The following is a 24952-nucleotide window of genomic DNA, read 5'->3' on the forward strand; positions in this document are numbered from 1 at the left end:
GCCTCTAACAAAGACCAGCTTTATGACACCCAAACAAGTGATAGGGTAAATAAGCACAAATTTCCAGGGTGTACTGTGAAAGTCTTCTAAAGGTAACACATAGCTTTGAAATGTAGTTTCCTCTGTAGGTGCGGACACTACTCTATCTTTAAACAAGAGACAAATAGGCACTTTAAAATGCAATCATCTCCCAGCAAATCAGGACTGTGAACACATCTTCCGCCTTGACCAAAGATGTGCTGGGAGGAGGCTTTGGGGCATGAGCACAGCTGTCCCACGCTGTCCGGCAGGAATCCCACAGCTGCCGTGTCTCAGGCATGTGCAGGCACAACATGAGCATGGCCTGTTGCAGAAACATTTGGGGAATGCCTCTGACAGCCAATATCACCTCTACCCTGACCTCTGCCTTGCCAGAGTGCATGTCTAGCTAGTCCTGTGCTTGCTCCTTAGAGCACAGACAATTAATCCAAGTTCAGAGTTTAACAGGAGTTATGGAAACACTTACTGCTGTAGCTGATACTGGTTGTAAACATTTGAGACCTTCTGAACCAAATGCAATAGCATGGCATGTCCTTAACAAAACAGAAGGGAGCCTTGCACTGCTCTGGGCTACCTCTACATGCCAGCCCTGAGCCAGGCCTCCTCTTGTGCAAAGAGCTGTATAAACACGCAGTCCTTTGCTTGGATGTGATCTAATAATAAATGCTTTGACCTGCAGTCAGTGCAGAGACCTGGAGCTTCACTGAAGCAACCGAGGCTCTGCATAGGCATGGATGTTTGCTGTGGCCTGAACTGCCACATGTGCTGTTTGTTACCTTGGATTTGTGGGGCTTTACTTGACATGCTTCAGAGCTGCTTCAGAAAGCTGCCTTCATGTTACCAGGCAATTGAATTGTTGCTCTATGACCATCTGTCAGTGCGGAAGAGACCTCAGTACAACTGTGAGGAGTGGTTACCATGGGCATATTCTGTGCATTCACAACAAATGGTCTCATCTAGGTCTTTCCGAAGACCCTCTGTAGCAAAAGAGGAAGGAATTGCTTTCCAGACTCCAATTTGTTGATCACATTAACCAAGTGAACAGCAACTTATTTGTCACTCAAAATAGGCACCACTACTATGCAAGCATCCATTGTGTGGTTTTCTCTCATCAAATCAAAATAAGTGCAGAATTGCTGCAAGTCTAGTAATGGGTATTTGCATGGTACATTACAAACCACAAATTAGGTTAATCCACTCCGCAAACCCTACCAGCTACCATCTGTGCCTGGTGAACTAATTAACCCTTGAGACATCTGCTAATCCTGATGTGGGTTGTAAAACCAGTTGGGGTATGTTTCTTCCCAAAGATGTCCCCTGTGTGTTGCTCTCCTCCCTCCCCACCCTTGCTGGCTAGAGCAAGTTTCAGAGTCCTGGAGTAGGATGATCTTGCCTTCTCTTGCTGAGAATCTTTCCTGGTTGGTTTCATGCCAAAGTTGTTGACACATTCCTAGTCACGAAGCTGAAGGAAGCATCTGCAACTCAGTGTTTGGTGGCAATAGGGACCCTTGCAGCTTTTCCACACTGAGTCTCAGTGCTCCTCAATTACTGAGAGCATTCTCCCTGCTAATGGTGGGGTCAGACACAGCAGAAGAGATGCTGCTTTACCTCTGCTTTCAAAGCTAAGGCATGGATCTCTGCCACCTGCCTTGTAGGCAGCCAAGCCCTTGTGCTTACTGCTTTCAGCCAGCACCAGTGGGAGCACTGCTGACCACCCTCTTCTGAAATCCTAACAAAAAACACTGCTGCTTGCTCACTCCCACTGCTCTGGCTGCCCTGCTTGCTGCTGGGGGCACAGCTGGCTTCAAGCTGCTGCTCAGTGGCTTTCTCTGGCAGCTTGTTGCTATGTGGTAGGATGCTCCTCCAAATGAGAGGGAATAAACTTAAAGTTCATGGCTCCATCAGCACTGCAGTGTCTCGTTTTCTCAGCTGACCGGATCCTGCCTGCATCAAGCTGGCTGTACTTTGGCTGAGTCTGCCAGCTGAAATCTATATAAATAGCCCCTGTAATTGAGCACTTAGAATATTAACTTAACAGCTTGGTCCAAGCCAGCGTTGCCTCAGTGAGGATGCTGATGAGGCTTGGCTTCCTCAGCAGAGAGAACTATCCTTCAACCTAGTTCCCATGTCCAATTTTTGGACTATTAGAATATGGCAGCACCCAGACAACAATCTCTGCTTCCTTTCCCTCCTGTAAACTAAAACTAGGAAGGATGTATTTGCTGGCAAGTAAATAAAAACTTCAGAGTCCATTGGAAGCTACTTCTTCAACTTTACAGAAACAATCTGTAATGTTCTCTTTTTCCTTCAGAAGGGAAATCAAGTAGAGTTGAGAGTTGCAACAGTGATGGAAGTGAGAAACAAGCAGATCACTGTAATGCCAAGGGCCCTCCTGGCTGATCACTTCGTGGGATTGCGGCTGTGGGGTAGAGCTGACAGCAAGAGTTGTTTCTTTAGCCTAATTCTTCCTTACTAGGGAAACCCTCTTCCTCACTCTCACACCTGAGGATGTGTGCTCTGTCAGCTTCAGAGAGATGCCTTAATTGCTATTTCTTTATCAGGGATAGGTTTGGTTTTTTTTTTCCTGCTTCCTTTATAATTACAAAAGGAAGTGCCTTACCTCTATGGCTTTTTCTGTCTTTGCAGCTGAGCTATATTCATCACTTCAGAGCTGAACCTTTCTGGTCCTGTCATACTGCATATGTCCAGCATGCATTTACAGCTCCATGGCATGTGTTGTTTTTGGTTTTTTGTTTGGTTGGTTGTTTGGGTTTTTTAATGAATGAACTTTACTTTTTTCAGTTCAAACTACCTGCTTTGGGGCAATATGGAGAAATGGTGTGCACTAGCCCTTCTTAGTCATTCAACGGGGTCACATATGTGTGAGCTGTACCAGCAAGGCAGTGCGGCTGAAGCTGTCTCTGCCTGTTTCAGAACTGAAATATCCACCACTTAGTTGGTGGAACTGAGTGTGGAACTTCATAGGTCTGCAGCAGGCATTTAGCTACACATGGGCACAGGATGAGGATAGAACATCCAGCTTCCAGCCTTGGCAGATATTTAATGATATTTGTGTGAGATGGATGTAGTGGAGGCAGAAGGAAGGATAGACCTCTGCAAGAAAGGCACGGTGCTGCCTTTACTTTGCCTTAAGGTTGTGGTAGTATTGGTGGGATGTCATCTGGAATAGTTGATGTTCTTTTAATATTAGAAGAACTGTGAATGCAACAGCAAGCATGCTGTGGGCATCCCTTAACTTAGTTGACTGTTAAATCTGTCTGAGTTTTCTGCTCTTGGCCAGAGGAAGTCTGAACCTTTTCAGTGGGTTCTCAAAGGGGCCAAATTTAAGAGTGTGTCACTAAAGATGTTGAGGGGAAAAAAAACCTAACATGGTGAATGCCAGCATGAAACAATGCATCTCCTGTCAGGATGGTGACTACAGCAGATGTCATGTGGCTATCCGCATTGGGTGCATGAGTAGTGAAGTAGGCAGTTGGTTATTGCTTAATGAATCTGAGCCCAGGTGATAGCAGCAAAGCTAGAACGTGTTTTTAAACTCCAATATTTGCGTCATTCCGCCATTGTGGTGTTTGTCTCTGAAGTCTGTCTCCCTATACTCCATCCAAAAGGAAAGTTTAGTTTGGAAGGCTAATCTTTGGGTTTTTAAGGTGGTGAATGGGGATCTAAGTTTGTCCAAGCCCGTGGCAAGGTCCCAGGAACATTTTAAACCACGTAGCTTGGGCTTGGTGACTTAATCCTTGTAAGAAATCTGTGGTATGACATGATCCTTGCAGACTGAGGCATGTGCTCTTGTTTGTGTCCTGATGAATCACACGTGCGTGCTGTGTTCCTTGCATTGTTTTCCACAACTAGTGCAGAAAGAGCAATGGTGGACTGGCTCCTTGGTGCCATTTGGCCTGTCGGTGGAGGATGGTTGGATGAGGTAGTTTGCCAGCTGCTATTTTGTAACGTCACAAGCATGTACTGACAGGATTGCTCTTGATCAGAAATCAGGATCTGTTCCCCCACCATGAGATTAACCTTCTTGGCTGTATCTACTAATTACTGCATGGAATTCAAAACCAGCAGTTTCTGGCAGAACATTTTGGTTCTCACATAGATTTTTTTATTTTTTTTTTATTAAGCAGGAGGTTAAAAGATTTAGTAATAAAAGAAGGATTGAGCAGGCAGAAGCATAGCAACCAAGGGCCAAACAAACCTTAGCATATAATTAGTGGGGATGTACATCTTGGGCCTGGTTCTGGAAGGCGTTGGTAGTTAATAATCTCAGTTCAGTCCTTGAAGATGGATCTTCCTCTTCTCATGATGGAGAATTATTCTTTCTCAACTTGCTAAACTTCCTCAATTTGCTGAACTCTAAAGTCTGTTCAGTTTATTGGCTTTTGCCTGATTCAGCAATTCCCAAAACAGCCATTTTCTTTCCTGATGTTTTTAGTAAGCATCTCTGTTTTAAAGTTCTTCATATAACTGAAGGAACATCTACTCCGTTGTTTGTTTTTTTTTTTTTCCCAAAGCAGGGCTAATGCACTGTGCTCAGGTGCACTGGCATAGAACAGTATATTTGAGAAAGAGCATCAGCTAAATCAGGCAGACTTCATTCCTTGCAGCATCTGTGTGTATGTGACCCAATTCTGCATCTTCAGTCAAGATGTGAATCTGTCCACTCCAATCCCACACTCCAAACCCAGCCTGTGGTATTCTGGCAGGAGGAAACTGATCTCACACTTCTCCTTGTACACCATATTTTTAAAGTCACTACTTAAACTAAAATGTTTTGGACTTCTGCCTGAGGCTACTGAAGAGGAGAGCAGATAGGAGACTTATTCTGCACCGCTTCAGTTTTCTGCTGACATGTGGCCGTTAGATGTATAGGAACGCTGTCATCTTCTGGGTGGCCCATATGCTGGGGTGGGAGGAAAACAGCATAAGAGAGGGAAGAATTGTTTGTGTGTTGTGTGGGTTTTTTGTTTTGCTCCTTGGCTTTTAAACTGAAGTGTGGGGACAGGGTACAGGATTAGGGAAAGGAATGTGTTTGTGCTCTTTGCCGTTCCCAGTTCAGCATCGATGCTGTGCACAGTGCTGTGTCAGGGGGAGAGGGCAGGGAGGCTGGATGGGCAGGGAAGGACTGCATGTATGAGGTGTGGCTTGAGCACAGCTATGGCGGAAGAGCACGCACCCTTCTGAATGCCTCAGAGAGCTTTCAGCTGAGCACTGAGAAAGCACTTGGTACCTTGGGGATGTAGTGGCATTTCTCATGGATTTAAGGAGTTGTGTGTTCTCCTTCTGCTCCTCTTCTGCCTTCCTCCTCTGTCTGTCAGTGACAGATGGTAATAACACTGCCTGCGTGGGTTTTCTCTTGCACAGAGAGAACTGTGTGGTATTGGATTTTGATTTTGGCATGTTAGATAAGGCAGGTGAGAAATGCACTTGGGAGCTGGAGTGGAGGGTGATGATCCTCAGCCGTTGCAGGAATCTGTGCACAGCACAGATGGGTCTGGCTGAGAGAAGCAGACCTCTTACCTGGGTGTTTCAGATAACTTAGTCTCAGGCTAGTGAGCACCTGAAACTTTAATCTCTCTCGTGAGAAGGAAACCTAGATGGCAGAGTGTGTGTCCTTAGGTTATTGAGAGCACTCACCCCTAAAATAGCACTCCCTAAGTGCCTCCAGCTTTGTGCATGGTTTTATAGTTGTCACACTCTGTCTGCATCTGGGCTGTGTGACAAGCAAAATCCTCACCAGTCTGGATGGAGTGGCTTATCTAACCAGAGACGGCTGGAAACATTACTTATAAAGGTGTTCAGCAGCAGTTATCATGTATACATCGATTGGCCAGCTCAGTCTGCTGCCAATTAAAACAGGCTGCCTGGACATGCCGATCCTGTAGTACGCTGTCTGTGCTTGGCAGTGTGACTTTTTCACAGTTGGAATTTGACTCTAGCTCTTTCTTTTTCTTTGAGCCATGCGTGAATCCTAGTGTGCTTATGTACCTGTGACTTTCCGAGTGTAATGGCTGGGGCTTCTCTGTCCTCCTGGGCAGTGCTGGAGGCACTTTTTTTCCCTGGAGGGATGATGCTCTAAGTTTGTACAGCTGTAGATGTGGATTAGTGTTCAGATATTCTAGGCACTTCCCAGCAAAACTGGGAACTGCTACCAAGCTGTATGTGCAGGGGCTGTACCACAGTGATCATGTGGGAAGCAGTCCTTGCTTGCCATGTGGAAAGAGTTAATATGTGCTATGGCTGCCAGAACAAAAGCTAAACAATCCTGGATACTTCTGGGTCTGTGAATAGGATTAGGATGGTCTTTTGCAGAAGTGAACAGAGTAGAAAATTGGGACTAAGTTTTCTTTACATCTGTACTTTTAGAAAGGATGAAGGACTATATGAGGCTGTAGAAATGCAGCTGTTGAGCGTGTCACTGTGCAGTTTGTCGGGCATACGATCCTTTTGCTCCGTCCTGGCTCAGGAAAGGGCTCCCCAGTTGTGGATTTCTCCCCTGCAGGAGTGAGTTATCCAGATGATGAATTTCTGAGGCATGCTTGAGTCACGTGAAAGCCAGATGTGAACGTTTTCCAAGCAGTGTGTGTGGGTCTAGCGTACACCAGGCTACGTGGCAAGTGGAAGTGGTCTGAGATTGGTCTGCAGCCTGGTGCTGGGGAGGCAAGGAGTCCTGGCAGCTCCCAGAGCAGCCACATTTGCCAAGGAGAGCAAGGTCCTCATTGGGCTCCTCATTGTGGCTCAGCACATCTGCCCCCACTTCCTGCACAAATGCAGTGCCTCTTCCTGAGTACAAGTCCTACACAAGCTATTCATAATAGGGCTGAACTCAGTGAATAAGACTAAAATTAAAGCCCTTATTTAAAGCCTGCTGCTAATCCTCTTACTCCTGCATTTTAGCTGGATTTGCATGTTTGATAATCTACTAGTCAAATATTTTTCTTCAAGATGTAGCCCATCAGGACACTGTCTCTTGAACAGATGGCATGGGGAGTGGAGGTGTTCTGCTTCAAGTATATAGAAGAGGAGATACCTCTGCAAGGATGAGAGGTTTATTTTAAAACAGTCTCCTGCTGAGGAAAAAAATGAATATATCTCTGTTTTCCTTCAAGAACTACATTAAAACACTTTTGCTTTAAACACAACGTGTCAGCATCCTACAGACATAAGAGCAAGGAAAGCTTATTTAAGCTGCTCTGGTGAGGGACAGGGTGGCTGTTGCTTGCCCAGCAATTTCAGTAGCGAATAAACCTGTCATTGTGGTACCCAAGAAGTGTAATGGCTGACCAGGCCCACCCTGGGTCACGCACTGGGCACAAATGTTGTTTTTGTTTAGGTCTCTCTGGAGCCTGGAGGGAGAAACGTCAATGGCTCTGTTCAACAGGGTGCCTTGAGCAGTAGTGCTTGGAATAGATCAAAATACTTGCAACCTTTCTGTGCCATCCTTCCATTTCTCTGGCTATCTGTTTTTCTCTGCCTAATTGAATGACTTAATTGTGTGAGCCAGGAATGTGTGAAAATGGTTCCAGTTCAGATTAAGGCTCATCTGCATTTTCAACACCCACGTTGTAGAGGTACATGCAGACTCTGTATCAGAGTAATTCTCTAATAAAAGCACTTCTGTTCCTGGGGGAGGTTAGCAACACCAAGTATTTCTCTCCCCCTCCCCTAGTCCAGGACTACTGCCTTCCCATTTAACCAAAGTGGCAAGCCCCAGCTGAAGGGGAAGGGGCTAGAGGAGAGTAACCTTGAGAAAGGTTGACAAAGGATGGTCAGTGGGTCTAGGGGTGAAGGCTTTGGAAATGTCTCACCAGGATATGGGGGAACACTGACCATGGTGCTGCACATGGGAGCAGAAATAAGCTTTTGTTTGTTTTGGGGTTCTTCACAGAGCCTCCTCCTCTTGGTTGCATGGATGGCCAACCTTACCTTGTCAGGAGGAGGTTGTTCCTTAGCTTATCTGAAGAGGGCAAAAAGGAAGTGATGAGGAGAGAATTGGAGACAAAATCCCAGGAAGAAGCTCTGGAGGAGCCAGAGGAAGGATTGAGTAGATTGAGCCTGGCCCCCTGGGGTTCTTTACCTGCTCTAGGCAGTAAGGTTTCTGACCTGAGCACCCAGGACAACAACATGGCACTTCATTTAGACCAGCTTCTTGGCAGGCTTGACCTCCAAAATCTAGACTGAAATAAAGGCTTAATTTCTATTTTCTGTTCTGCCGTATGTGACAAACATTAGTGACCAAGGATCTAGGCCAATTCTAAGAAATTAATACTTCTAAGGAACAGCTTGCTCAGCAGACTCTTGCTGACTTATCAAATAACACTGCAGGGATGAGAACACCACCATTCTTCTCTTAATGCCTTTTATTTGAACAGTGATAAGTAAAAGCAGCATTTAGTTCCCCCAGCTCCAGCCAGTTACTGGACCACCAGTGAAGTTCTCTGGAGTGGACCACTGACTTCCCAGGAAGCCAGTATAGTTTCAGTCTACCCTAAGATTGTATTGCTTAGTCTCATTCCACCCTTCCAATAAAGACAGGAAGGGTTTATGTCTGGGAAATGAATCTGCAAAATGATCAGCTGCACTTACCACTGTGGTCCTTAAATAACTGAGCCACCTGTACCTCCTCATGGACAGGAATAATGATCTAGAGAATTGATTGCTGTTGGAAAGGGGCGTTCTCTTTCAGATGTTAGCATTGCTTCAGCATGGCCACTTGTTCTTATAATCCTTTTCTCAGTATTTTAAGGTGCACTTTAACAGCTGCTGGGAGATTTCAGTGTTTCCAAGTGGTGTTTAAGATAGGGCTTCATGAGAACACAAGAGTTTTATTAATTGAATGGGCCTAGGACTATTGTCTCCTGTGAAAGGCAACTTCCACAGAACAGGTCATGCCTGTGTAATTGAACTACTGTTGCCCTTTAAAGCAAGGTAGCTGCATCCAGATCACTTGTGGGGACTTGTCTTTGGCCCATACTAACTTCTCAGCTATGCACAGAAATCATCTGTGGCAAGGGCTACATGGCCAGAATGACAACTACGCTGAGACTCATAACCAGTATTATCCAACTCCTGATAATTACTGGAGGAATATTGTTGGGAAATATGTAGCTTTACAGGCTAGACAGCTATACAGGCACTAGTTTGAAAAAAAAGGTTATTATAATGGTCTTTGGTAGCCCCAGTGATGTGCAACCGCTGAATCCTTAGGAGGGTGTTCCGTCTGGCCCTTACAGCAGTAATACAGAGTGGACTCGACATTGAACTGAACACTGTAAGCAATGTTACTAACAAAAAGAAACCTGCATCAGTAGCTACGTCTAAAATGCCTGTGGAGGAGTTTCTCTGCACCTGCTGGCCCAGGGGCCCAGCTGGATGCGCAGTACTGATGTGAACCACGAATGTGGCATCTCCTGGGTTTCGGTAGCACTGAGCTTGTGCATTTGATGCCAGACTGACTCTAGGTTTTGCAGGTTTTCCTTGAAGCTCACTTGTGTTCTGACTGCACACAAGACAAATAGTCTGCTGCTACAATGAGATGAGTGAGTCGCAAGCAAAAAGCGTTAGTCCCCAGCAGTCTGGCGCCTATTCTCTTGCCAACGGTGGGAGGAGCAGCAAAATAACCAGTCTCACTGGCAGCAGAAAAGCTTCTAGTGAAGTCTAAAATAATCCTTTTCATTTGTTTCTATCACCACAGAAACCAGCTTAATTATGTCTTTAAAGCCTTCCTGCCCCCCAGCTCCTTTCTTTCCTTCCCCACCTGAGGAGCCCACCTCTGTGCTGGCAGCTTGGGTGTGATAGGGTTCAGTGGCTGTTCCTAGTGACACGCCTGCTCTGTTGCTATTTCTGTGTAGCACGGCTCCAAAGGGAGCCTCCTCTGTGCTCTTCACAACCGCCTCAGCCCTGTGGCTTAGCTGTAATTTATGGACCTGTGTTTCTTTTGAGCTTTTAAAAATACTTCTGATCAGAGGGGTTTGTTCTGGCTCCAGCTGAAGCCAGCAGCAAGGGCTGTGGGGGCTGGTGTAAGGGGCAGAATTGGGATGCCATTGCCTTAGGAGTGGCTTGCTTTGAGCAGGCAACTTTAATTTCCCTTCCAAATACTGAGATTTCTCCACCCACCCACCTCCAAGTCATCTGAGACCAGCCAGTGCTTGGCCATGCAGCAACAGGGGAGAGGAGAGGCAGGAAGCGAGGGTTTGTTCGTTTACCGTTACCAATCCCATTGGAAACCAGCTCCAAGCCCCATGCAGAATTCCAGTAAAACTCTGTCCTAAAGGGGAAACCCAGGGCCGTTCAAAGCTTGTGTTCTGTTGGCTTGGGCACAGTGTGCTTCTGGGGCCTTTGACCTCCTCCCCATACCCTGGCTCCCTCTGCGGCTCTTCATTTGAGCTCCCTGTGAAGTGGAATCCATCACTAATGTATGATATTTTTATTATTTGTAGGGGGGACTCTTAGAAGCTGGTAGCAATTAGAGCTGAAATGTCTTGGAATAAAGAAAAAAATCCCCAAGAAGGAAGTTTAATGCTAAGCAGATGTGCAGGAGCAGCTGAAATAAGCTAGCTGTCTTCTGCTTCAGAAGCAACCTCATCCACATAGGGCTGCTGTCAGGCTGGGGAAGCTGAGAAGTGCTGCTGCTTTCATGCTGCTGCTTGGGCTGGGAAGCCCATGTTGGGGACCTGTGGGATTGTTTACCAGTTACTCCTTACATTAGCCCTTTATTTGGGTTTAGACCAATGGTTTTGGCAAGGAGAAAAAATACTTTTTAAAAAAAAAAATTTAAAAACAAGGCTAATATGTAACAGAATTAGTTTTTATGGTGAGTTTGGCTCCTTGAGATCTCGCACAGGGTGTCTGTAGATATGGCTACTGTGGATCTAAGTTTAAACTCCCTCTCTTCTTGGCCAGACAGATGCAGGGTAGCCCTAAGCTTGTGTCAAGCACAGCTCATTCCCTCTATCTTTAATTGTTGGCTGTTTCAGCCTTTTGCTGCCAGCTTCGATTGGGGCAAACTGTTTGAAATCTTCCCGGTTGCTTCTGCAATACATCATCTGCTTTATTTATCGCTGCCGTATTCAGGTGGTTCTGGCTGGAAAAAGATCTGACAGCTGACTGAGATTCATAATCCTGTTCCTGAAGGCAGTGGAAATCTATTCAAAAGCCAGTAGACAAGTTGCTGACAACAACTCCTTCGCGCCCTTTGCCGTGCGTGCCCTGAGTAGTCTATAATAGAAACATGCTGTATATTCCCTCCATCAGCTAGAGCACAATTTAATCTGCCAGATGATTTCCTGTTGTACTCTACCAATGCAAAGCATTTATCTTTGTCTTAAATGGTTATCCAAAGTAAATTATTGTAACTTACCATGGTGTATTTTGTGCTATATTGTGAAAAACAATAGTGCATGGGCTTGGGACTTAGGTGGTTGGAAGGTTTCAGGCTTTTCCCTAAGCTGGCACTATTGGAGAATTTATTGAAAAGTAAGAGAAATACTGAATCCATCTGAATTACAGTTTTGCTCTAACACAGTAAAAATTGTGTGTCTGATTTAAAGAAAGGATTTCAAAACCTCACCATTCCCGTAGAGCTAAGGAAATGCAGTAATGTGTTTCTTGGACCTCCGGTTTCCAGTGGGAAGGTTTGAAAGACGTTTCTTATGCTTTGTATCATGCTAGCAATTTCTTGGTTATGTATGTACTAGGAATCTATTACTGATTTTTGGCTGACTTGATGATATTCTGCAGGTCAAAAGACAATACCAAGTCTAGCAGAGAAGGCCACCAATATGGCTTGCCCCTCTCTCCAAGTGACTGAAGGGTGCATTTTCTGTGCTGTTAAACTGGTGGGTCCAGGGCTGGGTTCCCCATTGCAGGTGAAGGTTTTGTTTTTTCAAATTGTATTTTGGATTTTTCTGGTTAGAATTCAGGAAATTCTTAGCCTATCCTCGTCTCTTCTCCCAGGCAACGTGAAAGTAACAGTTACCCTTCTGCACCCTCATTCCAAGAAGAGGAGTGTTTGCTGGTTTTTATTTAGAAATGGGGGCAAACCTGCTAACTCTTAAAACATGCTTCCAGTGTATTCAAACAAACAAAAAAAACCAAAAAAACAAAACAGCCCAAACCCAAGCACTTAACATTTGAAGATTATTCCCGGAATCCCAACCCAAGTATTTACACCTCATTTCATGGAGGGGGAGGGAAGTCTTTTGACCTTATTGGTAGCAACTCTGTTAGCTTTCTCCTTAACTAGGTTTCTGTGCCAATGAATAGGCTAAAAACAATGGTATTTCTAGTGATACTTTGAATGTACCTTTATTGGAGCTTTGTACTTCTTTCCATGGAGCATTGTTTGTCTATTGTTATTTTCCTTAATGCTGTTCCAGGGGGTAACAAAATGCTTGCAGAAACTTGCATGTGTTTACTAAGCTCAGTCTCTGAGAGTTGCCTGTTGGTCTTTTGGGGATTGTTAACAGCTGCAAAGCTAAATACTTTTGCAGGTCTGAGGCTTAATAAGTCAAACTGTCTCTTGGTATGCATTCCCGGTCCTACTGGGAATTAGCTCAAAGCATATCTTATTCTGAGATCTCAAAATTGGATCACTAAAGATCAGTTTCATAAGTTCTGCATAAAATTAAAAGAAAAATTGACTGGGTAGTTGTTAGGACTTGACCTTTAAGTGAGTCCCCATCATGCCAACACCACTCTTGAGAAAAACTTAACATTCCTTTGAAAGTCAGTCGAAGACAGCTTTGAAACTTTCTGATATGACTGTTTTCTTGTTTCTCTAATTACTTTCTCTTTTCATATCTGCCTTCTTCTTGGATTCCAAGTTTGGATGTCCAGTTTGTCTGAGACTCCAAAAAAGAGTGTCACTCCAGGTAATTTCTTGTCTTGGTGTTCTGCATGCCATTCAAAAGAGAAGCCTGTAGTTCAAACTGTGTGTGGTTTTGGAGTTGTCTTGAATGTGGGTTTCTGACAATGGATATCCAGGATCTGTTGTCTACCTGTGTATTGTTTTTCACAATGCATGACTTCTGATAAGGAAGAGCTTTGCTTTTCTGACTGCTGCCTCATCTTGATGTTGCTGCTAGCAGTGGATAGTAGTTTGTTGTGTTGTATCCTTCCTGTTCAACTCAAAGCCATGATCCAAACCAGCTTCCCCTTTTGTGAGGGTTGACCCTGGCCACAGCTGAGTACCTGCACAGCTACTTGCTCACTATCCCATGTGGGATGGAGGAGAAAAGAATAGCAGAAGTGAGAAATCTTGTGGGTCAAGATAAAGGACAGAAACATGACTATGTGCTGCTTGTTCTTCTCAAATGCCCTTTTGCTTTTCCACAGTAAGTACAAAGGGTTTTATATAGAACACATATGACTCTGAGGAAGATGCTAATTTTCACGGGAGCATCAGATTCCTTGTCACAAGATGTTGGGAAGGAGGAGGGAGCCAGGAAACAACTTCTAGGTGATGTGTCAGAGTCTGAGAATAGAAGTCCAATACAAGGAGAAAACTAAGCCTTATAAAGAATCAGAACTTCTCCTGAGTAACCAGTGGATTTCTTCTGCAAACATTTTTCACCTGATGTGGAATTACCAAGGAAGAGGTCTTCCTTCAAACTTGGGGAAAAGTTTGAGCCATAGACCTTGTGTCTGTACAGGAGGCTGGCCTGGTCACTCAGGTGGTTAAGGCCACATGTAGGTCTCAAGGCAAGGAAAGCTGTAGACACTCCTGCTGCTTTCCATACCTGACTTGGTAAATATTCAAGTTCATGCCCTGTTCAAAATATGTGAACAAAATCTCACCATCTTCAATGGTTGAGTGCTTGCTTGTCTGAGGTTTTTAATAAGCAAGACTGCTGTGATTTCAGAAATGCTATCCTTGACAGAGTTGATTATATCCCTGGGGGGTTCTGCCTGATCTTTGCAGAGTAGGCTTAATTTCAGGGTGGTAGTTGAGTATAAAAGTGCAGAAATATGTGAAGTATTCAGTCACAGGAGCCTGGTGGTTGATAGGTCACCAGGGAGTTCAGACAGAGAAACAGAATGAGACTGAGCAGAGGTGAGTAGGAGACAGAAGAGGTGGTGTCACTTGGGAAGAATGACAAAAAGCCTTCAAATTACCTGGCTGGGGGTACCCTTCTGCTGACTGCTTTTAGCTGAATGCATGTTGCTAGTTTGGCTTCAAAAAGCAACCTGTGCATGATGATAGGGCAAATACAAGTGATTAATTGCATTGCATGGTGCTCAAGAAGGTGAGTGTTGATACATAGTCCTGCTCAGAGGCCTTCTGGTACATCTAGCAGCTTCTTAGCCCCCCATGCTGCTCCAGTTCACATGACCTTTCATTCTACTTATCATTCAAATAATTCCCATTTCCAACACAGCTACTCTTCAGTCCAGACCTGCCATGGGATATATCTTAATGTGTCAGGCTAATGGAGCAGACATAAATCTGAATATGATCCTTACCCGCATAGTACAAATCTGTGTCTGAGGCTGGGGGTCAGAGACTAGAACAGAAGCCAGTTTCATCCTTCCTGAGTTCCATCTGAGGGCATATGCCTGCTCCATGAAGTGGAGACTCTAACCAAGGATTGAAAGTGGCTTAATAACCTGCTTTGGAAAAAGATGTGTGTCATGCAGCCAGATCCTGAGAGGTGCAGTGGTGGGGCACTAGTTTGGGGCACCTCAATTACCATTAAGTTCCTTGGCGAGTCTGCTTTGTGCCACGTGGAGTAACGTTAATGCATTGCACCATTGAGCAAGACTAGGGCAAATGCCAGAGTATGTAGGTGACTTCAGCCTCGTGGAAGACCATGTCTAGCAGCTGTGTGAAAATCTCCAAGCAGTTTAACAGATTTGTGTGCAAAATACTTAAGTATTCCTAACTGTTGCTACCTGTAACCTAGTTGGTTGGAATTGCTGTTCAGAGAGCCAACTTTCCAAGAAGGAGTGGAAAGAGGACTCCACTTTATTTTCTTTCTTTTCACCCTCCTGCCTCTCATTTTTCTTGGCTCTGTCTTAAAACCCAGCAGATCAAAAATAAAATTTGAAAAGATCCTGAGACTAACAAGCTCCACTTGGCAAAGGTCAGCACTAAATTTATCCATTTGTCAGGATTTCGTTGGAAATGCTGCTGAGGACTGTAAAGAAGGAATAACTGAACTGGAGCACTCACTTGAGAGCGCGCCTGCCATTTACCATGGGCCAAGCTGGTTCCTGACACACTCCCCCATAGGGGCTGTGTTTTGCTGCTGGTTTTAGCTGTGCATCAGACACGTACTCCAGTGCTGGAAGCCACAGTCTACCCTAAAGCTGCCATTTGTCTCATCTTTTGAAAGCTTATCCAGGTCTTCTTTCTTAGAAGTGCTAGAAAATAATGTGTGTGCCTTATGTTGGGGAATGAATCCAGGCATCAGGTTAATTTTCTGCTGCTGTGATTTCTGGTCATATTCCCTTCTTAGTGGCAACTCGTGCTTGTTGGCTTGTAGTAGCAATCCAGGGGACCACGAGAGAGTAAATGCAGTTCATGGAGTTCCCATCTATGCCAGATTTCTGCATGTGCAGCCAGAAAGATAACAAGAAAGATTTTTAGATGCTCTTCAAGGAAGCTACTGGCCTATGTACTGAAAGGCTTGCAGAGCAGATGAGTACTGTGGAGTTGGGAAAGTGTGTGTACAGATGCTCAGTTACAGAGAAACTTCTTGTACATTAATCATGGCTGCTAACCTCGTGTGAGAGAGTTTGCACATGATCTGGCCATCTCTGGGTGTTTGGTGCTCAACCTTGTTTTATTCTCAGGCATTCTTTTGGATTTGGACAAGGTTTCAGGCCAAACTTCTCTGGCTATGAGTCTTCCGAATTACTTAAGCTGTCAGATGAAAACCCTTGCCTTTCTGCTTTCAGTCCTGTCTTGGCCTAACAGCAGGGTGTCACCTGCTTCAAAACTCTTTCTGAAAACACAACAGAATTGCTTTTCTCTTCACAAAAAAAGCTACCTGGCTGAGATCAGGAAAGCACTACAGAAATGATACTGTACCAATAACCCAAATATTTATATCATCTGTAATAAGGCCACATTAAAAGAAGCGTGACCAGCAGGTCAAAGGAGGTGATCCTGCCCCTCTACTCTGCTCTCGTGAGACCTCACTTGGACTATTGTGTCCAGTTCTGGTGTCCTCAACATAAAAAGGACATGGAGCTGTTGGAGCAAGTCCAGAGGAGGCCACGAGGATGATAAGAGGACTGGAGCACCTCCCGTATGAAGACAGGTTGAGAAAGTTGGGGCTGTTCAGCCTGGAGAAGAGAAGCTGTGTGGAGACCTCATAGCAGCCTTCCAGTATCTGAAGGGGGCCTATAAGGATGCTGGGGAGAGATTCTTCATTAGGGACTGTAGTGATAGAACCAAGGGCTAATAGCCTCAAACTTAAACAGGGGAAGTTTAGATTAGATATAAGGAAGAAGTTCTTCACAGTGAGGGTGGTGAGGCACTGGAATAGTTTGCCCAAGGAAGTTGTGAATGCTCCATCCCTGGCAGTGTTCAAGGCCAGGTTGGACAGAGCCTTGGGTGACGTGGTTTAGTGTGAGGTGTCCCTGGCCATGACAGGGGGTTGTAACCTGATCATCTTAAGGTCCTTTCCAACCCTAACTATTTTATGAATCTATAAGGCTTTTTGCCAGTGCTGCTTCATTGCTAAGACCTGGAGACTGGACTGGACTTCCTCCTTTAATTTATTATGGGTGGTATTGAACTTCTGTCTCTGTCCCTAAAAGCTTTGTAGCTCAGGGCTGCTACTCCAAGAGCATCTCTCTCTGAAGTTAAACACTGTTAGGGTTGTGGGGATTCCTGTTGGGTAGAAGGGCTGAATCCCCTTTCCTGTTGCTACAAGCTGTGTGTTGCCTTTTACCACTAAGAATAACTGGCATGCAAATACAGCCTGTATTTTGGTAAATGGGAAGGGGGCTGAAGATTGACAGGCTGCGGTGCAGGAGTATCCAGGAGATGAGTCAAAGGCCTGATTGTTTAGGGCACGTTAAGAACAAACCCCAGAACAACCAACAAACAAAAATAGGACACAAGAAACCCCCATTGAATAGAAGAGAGATCTTAGGCTTAGAAACATTGTTTTGATCTAAATCCATATTGTTCCCAAGGAGATTTGCAGGAGGTTTCAGCAGTCTCATCCCACTGCTTACTCTAGGAACTGGTTATTTTAGGAACTGCTTTTCACAGACCCCTATGAGATCGTGAGTTCTTGTGTAATCTTATGTGCTTTATGTTGGTAAAGCCTGTTCTTTATCTTGTGTGCAGTAGACACTTAACCCAGTTTTTAGGCAAACCTAAGCTCTCTGTCTTAAAGTACTTGGGGATAGCTCACTGGTGGAAGGCTCAAAGAAAGTATGCAGTTGTAATATGTTTATTTAGCGCAGTGTCATGGTCCTTCTGATAAGAAAGAAAAGAGGTAATGTCTCAAGGGGAAGAAAATCCGTGTTTAGAGCTGGGCATATGATAGCTGTGAGGGAACAGACTGACTTGAGGATTTTAAGTAGGTTGGCTGCTGCTATTCTGGGTATATTTTTCTTTTTTTTTTCTTCCTTCCCCAAAAGGAGTTTTCCAGAGATAAGTAAAGGCTTACCCTTCAAGAATTGGCTTTAACAAGAAACCACAGCTCTAGAGCCAAGCTACCACAGTTACTCCTCCCTATGTGCAGAAATGTGCAAAGCTGTGACTTTATTGTATGGAAAGCCATGACAGCCGGGGATGCCTTCTGCCAGACGGCCCTGTGTGCAGACCTTGCACGTGTCCTCAGCCGTTGTGCCCAGGTTGGAGGGCCGGACTACCTGCCAGTTGGTTGTTCAGCTGTGAGTCATCCTCATGGCGTTCACTGACCGTTTCTGTGGTTTTGGCTGCTTCTGCAAAGCTTCCACTGACCAGCTCGGTACTAATTCATTTAGTCTGAATCTGTAAACACTCGATTGATAATCATAAAGGGGCAATATAAAAGCCTGTGTGCTGTATGGATTAAAAGAGCAGACATGTTTATAGCCTGATAACAACAGAGTACTCTGGCAAAGATCAGGAGTCTCAGATTTCCATATCCAGATGATTTTATTTTTGGAGTCCGGTTGGTGGTTTTAATTTTTGGCTATTGCAAAACCATCATAGGTCTTAGCTGTTGCAACATAGGAGGAGGAGGAGGAAGACGTTGCTTGGAACGGGCGTTCTGCGCTCTTATTTAGGAGGCTTTCACAGTAGTTGCTAGTCTCTGAGTACAGCGGGAGGAATGATGCTCCCTCCTCACTGCCTAGTGAGGGGAACAGGGTGCAACTGTGTCACTTAACAGTGCCAGCTGTGAGGGGCATGGACAAGCTCCGATGACATTCCTGCCCAGCTCCAGGAAGGGAATAGCTGAGGTGAGGAGCAGGAGGATTGTAAAGTGGAGCCCTATGGAGAGGAGGAGGGGTATCCTCAAGACTTTAACCAGGAAACGGACTCGAGGCAAAAAGAAATGGAGAGGCAAGCAAACTCTTATTTCGGCAACAATCTGTTGTGTGCTCTGCTCTGGGGAGGGCTTGCAAGTTGGAGCTAAACCAAAACACTAATTCTGCTTTTTTGGGGGAGAGGAAGGGTAACTCTGCCTGGTACATCAGCCTTACCCTATCCTCTCCGTTTCTCCTTTCTGGGCTGAAGAGGCTTTTTGAAAGAGGGGCTGTAATGCCAGGGAGCACTACAGTGTGCATGTGAGCTTGCTGGGAAATTCGTGTCACTCTGCATCCGTCTTCTCTGGCATGCCTCACACTGAGCAGCCTGTTACTCTTCAGTGCAATGCTGTGTCCTGTGTTACAACTTCGACCTGAACTAATTGGCAGGGATGCGGAAGTGCCCACGGCAGCGGGTGTAACAGTGCTCTCTCTGATGTTGCCTGTTTTGTTCCTTTGAATTCACTTTGGGGGGAAAAACCCGCATCCTAACGTAACATATCAGTAATGTGGGCATCCTGAGTGTCACTGAGGAGTAATTCATCTAAAGATGCTTGTAGGGGTTGGAAAGCTGAGGGCAGTTGAAGTATTTTACCTTACTGACTGTTCCTGAAGAGAACATAGGAACAAAGCTACCCAGAAAATGTTTAAGGCTTTTGATTACTGGGGAGGAGCTGTTTCTTTGACATCTTTCCTCCATCGCTTCCTCCTTTCTTTCCTCCCTTACTGTTACTGAAGTATTCCCCACTCTGCAATGGCTAATCCTGGGCAAGCATCACTCTGGGAGCCACAGGGACCCCATCCCTCTGAAGGGGGATATTCCCTAGGCGTGATCTGCTGTAGCTACAAATGAACAAGTTTGTTTGACTTTGATTACTTCCTAGACCAAGGAATGTATTTCTATTTTTTTTGTCTTGATAGGAACCCTATAACACTTACACAAGCTTCTGTTAAAACAGTCTCTTAATTGTGTACGTTGCACCAGCCACTGTAGTGACAAGGATATCCTCCTGCAGTGAGTACCTTTATCCAAGGCAGGACAGAGTAAATGGCATTGTAAAGTCCTGCTGGGTTTTGGATACGTGAATGCAGATACAATGTATCTTGCCAGACTGTTGTAAACCCTCGTTTTATGGAATCAGAGTTGCGGAGGTGGATTTGAAGTGCTGCTTCTCCAGGTTTCCTGGCAAGGGGTGCTTCCCTGGCACGTGGTCCCTGGCTCACCATCCGCCTCCCTCGGTGGCTGATGGTGGGGTGTTTGCCAGCCTGCACTAAAGCTTGGTCCTCTTGTTCCCAGCAGGGACACGTGCACCACGTGGGCACAGACTGCTTCTGCTACCAAGCCAATGCTGTGTTTTGGGGTTTTTTCCTTACTCGCATGAAAATTATCTACGAGATTAGAGGAAAGAAGACATTTGGGGTGTCTGTTTAGCAAGTAGCTTCCTTCATTTCCCCTGCTCCCTTTTACCCTTCCACACAGTGAATTTTCTGCATAAGCATAAGGCCATGATGTTTTCTGTTTCTCATTACGGAATTAGTATTTATATTAAGACTAGAATGAAGTAGGGGTTGTAGGTGTTAATTGCATAAATAGGTTGAAGGAAGATGATAATGCTGCTCCATTATGGACTGGAGACAGAGCTGTGTAGGAAGCAGCATGAAAAAGGGAAAAGCATCTCATTACACTCTGGGTAACCTAGCCAGCACTGGCTTAAACCAGAACACACAAGTCGATTCATCACGAACACAAATACCATGCTTATTTGGAATGAGCAGCTATGGTGAAAATATTTATTATAAATTTCAATGTTGTCAGTTCATGGTCTTCTCCCCCTGTTCCCACTGCTGGCTGTGGTTCAACTATCTATAGAAATCAAACACAAACTTCTAGAGGAGATGACTCCCCTTTAAAGAAAATTAACCTATGTAACCTGATGAGAGTTAGAGGCACACTTAGGCAGCAACGAAGTCATCTAATTTTCAGGATTTCTTAAATCTGGTCCAAAGGGAGGCATTGTGATAGCGTTTCCTTTCAGGAAATGGTTGAATTAATTGCTTTTTGTTCTAGGATTTTCATTTCACAGGATGCTGTTTTAATGGCTGATGCGTTCTTTACCTCTCTCTTGGCAGGGATGCTAGTTATTTGTCTGTAGAATCACTTTGCATCTTTAGCCCCAATGCATATGAACATGCTGCGTTTGGAAGTACAGTGCTGAGTATCCTGTGCTTGGCGGTCAGTCCCCTGACTTGTCTGGTGGACAGTTTCAGACCATGCTGCTTCCTTCCCGTCTCTCGTAGCCAATTTGTCATCAGAGATTCAGGAGACTTGGAGCCTGCTCCTGGCTCTGCCCCCATCAAATGAAATGGGGCTTTCAGCAAGTCACACATCTGCTTCTGTCTCCCCTTTACACCTTTACCTAGAGAGACAGGAACTGCCTCTTAGTATTTAAGAAGTATAATAATGCTGTTGGCCCAAACTGCTCTGCCCTAATACCCGTTGCTGTAATTCAGGAAATCTGTAAAATAATTTTGCATTAAGGCATATTGGCTCTTAGAAGTTGTCAGTGCCTTTTGCTCTGGCTGATGCTTTGAAGAGTGTATAAATGAGGGCACATTAAGAAACCCTGAAATCTTAAAGGTTTTCATGACTTCTCAAGGCAGTTTCCAGGCAGAGCACAGTGGGTCTGTGCCTGGGCTTGGGAGTGCAGAGGCCTCTGTCTGCACTGTTTATGTTGCATCAGAGAGCTGAGATGCATCTCATACAGTGAGCAGCAGTGCAAGGAGGTCTCCTTCCTTGTCTGTCACGGTGGTGTGCCTGCCTCGCAGCTCCACCCCGAAATACACGATTTCAGTTTGGGGGTGGAAAAGTGAGAAATCAAAGAAAAAACCCAAGAGAAAATTCCAGGAGTTTGGGGAAAGGGAGGACAGTTATTTTGGACCTTTTTTCGCCTGTTTGTGTGTGAGCCCATTCTCATTCATAAATGGCTCTGACACTCGAAAGCCTTTCCTACAAAGAGAAACCAAACAACTGGAGAGGTTGGCTCCAAGGGATCCAGAAAAGCGCTGAAGAGCAATGGAGAGGGGGAAGCCGGAGCGTTCTGTGCCCCTGTCCCGCTCGGGGCGGCTGTGCCGTGGGGAATGCGGAACTGTGGAGCTGGCGGGGGGCGGGCAGGGGGTGGCTGTGTTTGAGCGAGGATCTGGAGCTATAACTCCTTCTTTTTTTTCCTTCTTCTGTTTCAAGTAAACACTCTTCCCCGCCCTCCCCTCTCTCCCTCCACCCCACCTCCCGCTCTTTCAGTCCTGCTCATGTGTTTCTATTTAAGGGCTGCAGTGCAGACGAATATGATTGGCATCTACAGCCCCCTCTTGACTTGCAGCTCAAGCCTTTAGAGTGGAGAAGGAGCTGAGCCGCCAAGGGGAGAGCTGTTTGTTCTTTGGGTTTACTGGGGGGATGGCTCAGCTGTGGATTTATGCTGCTTCAGTCCAGGACTTTTCTCTCTGAATGGGAGCAAGGATTGTGGAAACCATGTTGGGAAGAGGTTTATTTTCAGAATCCATCATGAAACTTTGCAGCTAATTCACTGTTTTTTGGCTCTTTTTCGTATATTTTTTTTTTTTTCCCCCTCCCCTTTTTTTTCTTCTTCTTCTCTCCAATGTCCCTCTGTGCTGCTGGGTTGTGGGCCAGAGGAGGCTGTTTCTATATGGCCAGCCATTTGGGGATATGCTGCGAGCCAAGGTTGTTTGCTGATTCGCTTGGCTCTGGTGACAACTTGGCCTGTTGTGAATCGGATGGACGGAGGTCGCTCTCAAGGAGCCATGGCTGGAAGCTGGCTTACGGCTTGCTTTTTCCCTTCCCCAGGTGCTGATGCTAGCTCTGAACCCATGATCCTGGAGCAATATGTGGTGGTGTCCAACTATGAGAAACAGGAGAACTCTGAGATCAGCCTCCAGGCTGGAGAGGTTGTGGATGTCATAGAGAAAAACGAAAGTGGTAAGACATGTTTGCTGCTTTTCACTCATCCAGTGATCCAATTTTTTGCATGTGTTCCTCCTCTTTCGGTTTCCTCATCACTACTTGTGGCTGTACGTTAGCTCCATCTGGTTCGCTTACTATGTCTGGCTGAGGATGTTGTAGTTTCTCAATGTTGATTTGGGCTGGGGGCCAAATGTTGCCTTCTACTGTAAGAATGTTTCATAGGTTTTGTGCATTAATTAGCCAGGATACGCTAATGGAAAATGAAGGTGAACGAGAGAAGGATCTGCAGCTAATGAAGCTGATGTCTACTACACTGATATAGTTGCCCTCCTGTCTCTTCAAGTCTCTGTCAGCATTTCCATTACTAACTCCCTTTTCGGAGGATTTATAGGATGAGTGTTTAAAAATTGCTTAGGATGAAACTTGGCTTGACAGCTCAGCCCGTGGCCCAGAGCTCAGTAGGGAGGGCAGAGAATGTGCGTAGATATATACGTGGCCATGCACAGTTTCAAAACTTGTTGCAGAAGTGTTAATTGGGGAATTTTGATGCAAGGAGGCAGAGGCTGTCATGTAAAAGCGAGATGAAATCCCTTCTGCAATCCGTGGAACAACCAGCTTGCACTTGGAAAATGAGATTTCTGGCAAGCGTTTGTATAGATGTCTTTTGTGTACTTTAACTCTTGGATGCCTAATAAGTTTGAGGCAGGCAGAACAAATGCAGGAGGCAGTGTATGTGTGAGTGGTTGGAGCGGGTTAGCAGCTGGTTTGAATAACTGCCTGTCTTCAGCAGCTCCTCCTCCTCCCCTCCAGTGCTCCTTGTGTATTAAGGCAAAGCTCTTGCCCAGGACTTGTTTCCAGTCCACTCATGACTTGTGTGTCCTCATCCAGAGGAGCATTTGGAGATGTTTAAGCAAAGGCTCATGTTGTGAGAGCCCTGCATGTGGAGCTGCCACAACTGGCTGGCTCTGGAGCAAGCTGGGCATGCCAGAGCTTGAGGGAACCAGGACACCCTGATCAGATCCAGCTTCCAGAGCTCAGTCAAGTTATCCACAGTGATGACCATACCTTGTATTTTATTTCTTTTAATGGAGTGGTAATTTCTCTGCTGTATGAAAGCCTAATGCTTGTTTGGCTCAAAGTGATGCAGGCAATTGCTGGCCTCTGATTTAGTGTGGTGTCCAAAAGGATAGTGTGTGGAAATGCACTGGCTAGGGTGAACAGAAATGCCTGTCTCCTGGGTACTGACTGTATCAGTCGCAAAACTATTAGAGGCCAAAATGCTCATCTGCCCCATTTTAAAGCAACCGTTATGACTGAAGGGGGAAAAATGTCTTAACTTCTTAAACTGTGTCTGGGCTGCTGGACAAGCATCCTCCCTTCCAAGCGTGAGGGCTCCTCACTGTCAATAGTGGGTATTACTATTGTCGGAACAGGGCTGGTTATTGTGGCAACTAGTATTCATACCCATGATGTCTCTGTCTTGGATAATGGCATATGGAGCCAAGGCAATTGGGCTGTTAAATAATGCAAGAAGTGTCTGAATTCCAAATTATAGTTCCTTTGTATTTTCTTTTAATGTGGCTTCTCTGCCTTGCATAGTTTGCATCATATTGTATTGAACCACATGGTATGTGGAGTTATAAATGGAGTGTCAGGGTTTGAATTTAGTGGGTCCAGAAATGTGACTCTTCTAAGGAAACATCCTTCAACTTGTAGTACAGTTCTTAAGACCATATTCTGATGCTTAGCAGCCAAATTTTTTAATGTCCATGTAAACAAAGAAGGAAATCTGAAGTCCTGATCTTCAGGACTATGATCTTGAACTCCATGCTATGATCTTGCCTATATATATGTGTGCATGTGTGTGTATATGTATGTATAAAATAAAGGTACAGATACATTTAAAAAACCCTAAACAAACCTAAGTCACAGATTGGTGATGGAGAGAGCATCATTTGTTTGGATGCTTGTCTAAACTGTTCTGGCAGGGAAATCATGTTTTAGTTGTTCCAAGAACAGGAGTCAAAACATACTCTTGCTCTATCCTAGGTTGGGGATACCACAGGAATGACTTTAATACTATGACTTCTTGTCTCTTCAGCTATAGCTGAACCTATGAAGGGCATATAATGAAACTAGCAAAAGTTTCTCAAGTGTCAACTTTCAAACCTCACGAGCTATTGTTTGAATTTGGGTATCTGTCTAGTGTAGGCAAGCAAACCTAGAGATGTGGTTGTAACTTCTAAGAATATAGGGATATACTTTTCAAGAAAATAGATTATTGGACTGTGCACATATGTAGTCATTCATCTGACTGTATGTTTATATTGGCTTGGTAAGTGTTGCAAAACTATAGCTGTAATTGTATAAATTAAGCTCATTCTTCTCCTGATCCACACAGACAAAGGTAATGTAAGGTGTTGTGAATGTCACCTGCAGCAG

General features: G+C 45.0%; 1 protein-coding gene across 1 annotated transcript in view; it reads left to right on the forward strand.

Moving 5' to 3' along the window:
* LOC104412036 (SH3 and PX domain-containing protein 2A-like) overlaps window positions 1-24952 on the forward strand; it is a gene marked incomplete at its 3' end in the record, with an annotated part of 206100 nt that overhangs the window by 133118 nt on the left and 48030 nt on the right. The window contains exon 7 of the mRNA XM_010022629.1: window positions 22394-22525. Coding sequence (XP_010020931.1) covers window positions 22394-22525 — 132 coding nt within the window. The remainder of the gene's footprint in view (window positions 1-22393; window positions 22526-24952) is intronic.

This window comes from Nestor notabilis, unplaced genomic scaffold, assembly GCF_000696875.1.
Source record: "Nestor notabilis isolate BGI_N333 unplaced genomic scaffold, ASM69687v1 scaffold4609, whole genome shotgun sequence".
In the NCBI taxonomy this organism is placed as follows: domain Eukaryota; kingdom Metazoa; phylum Chordata; class Aves; order Psittaciformes; family Psittacidae; genus Nestor; species Nestor notabilis.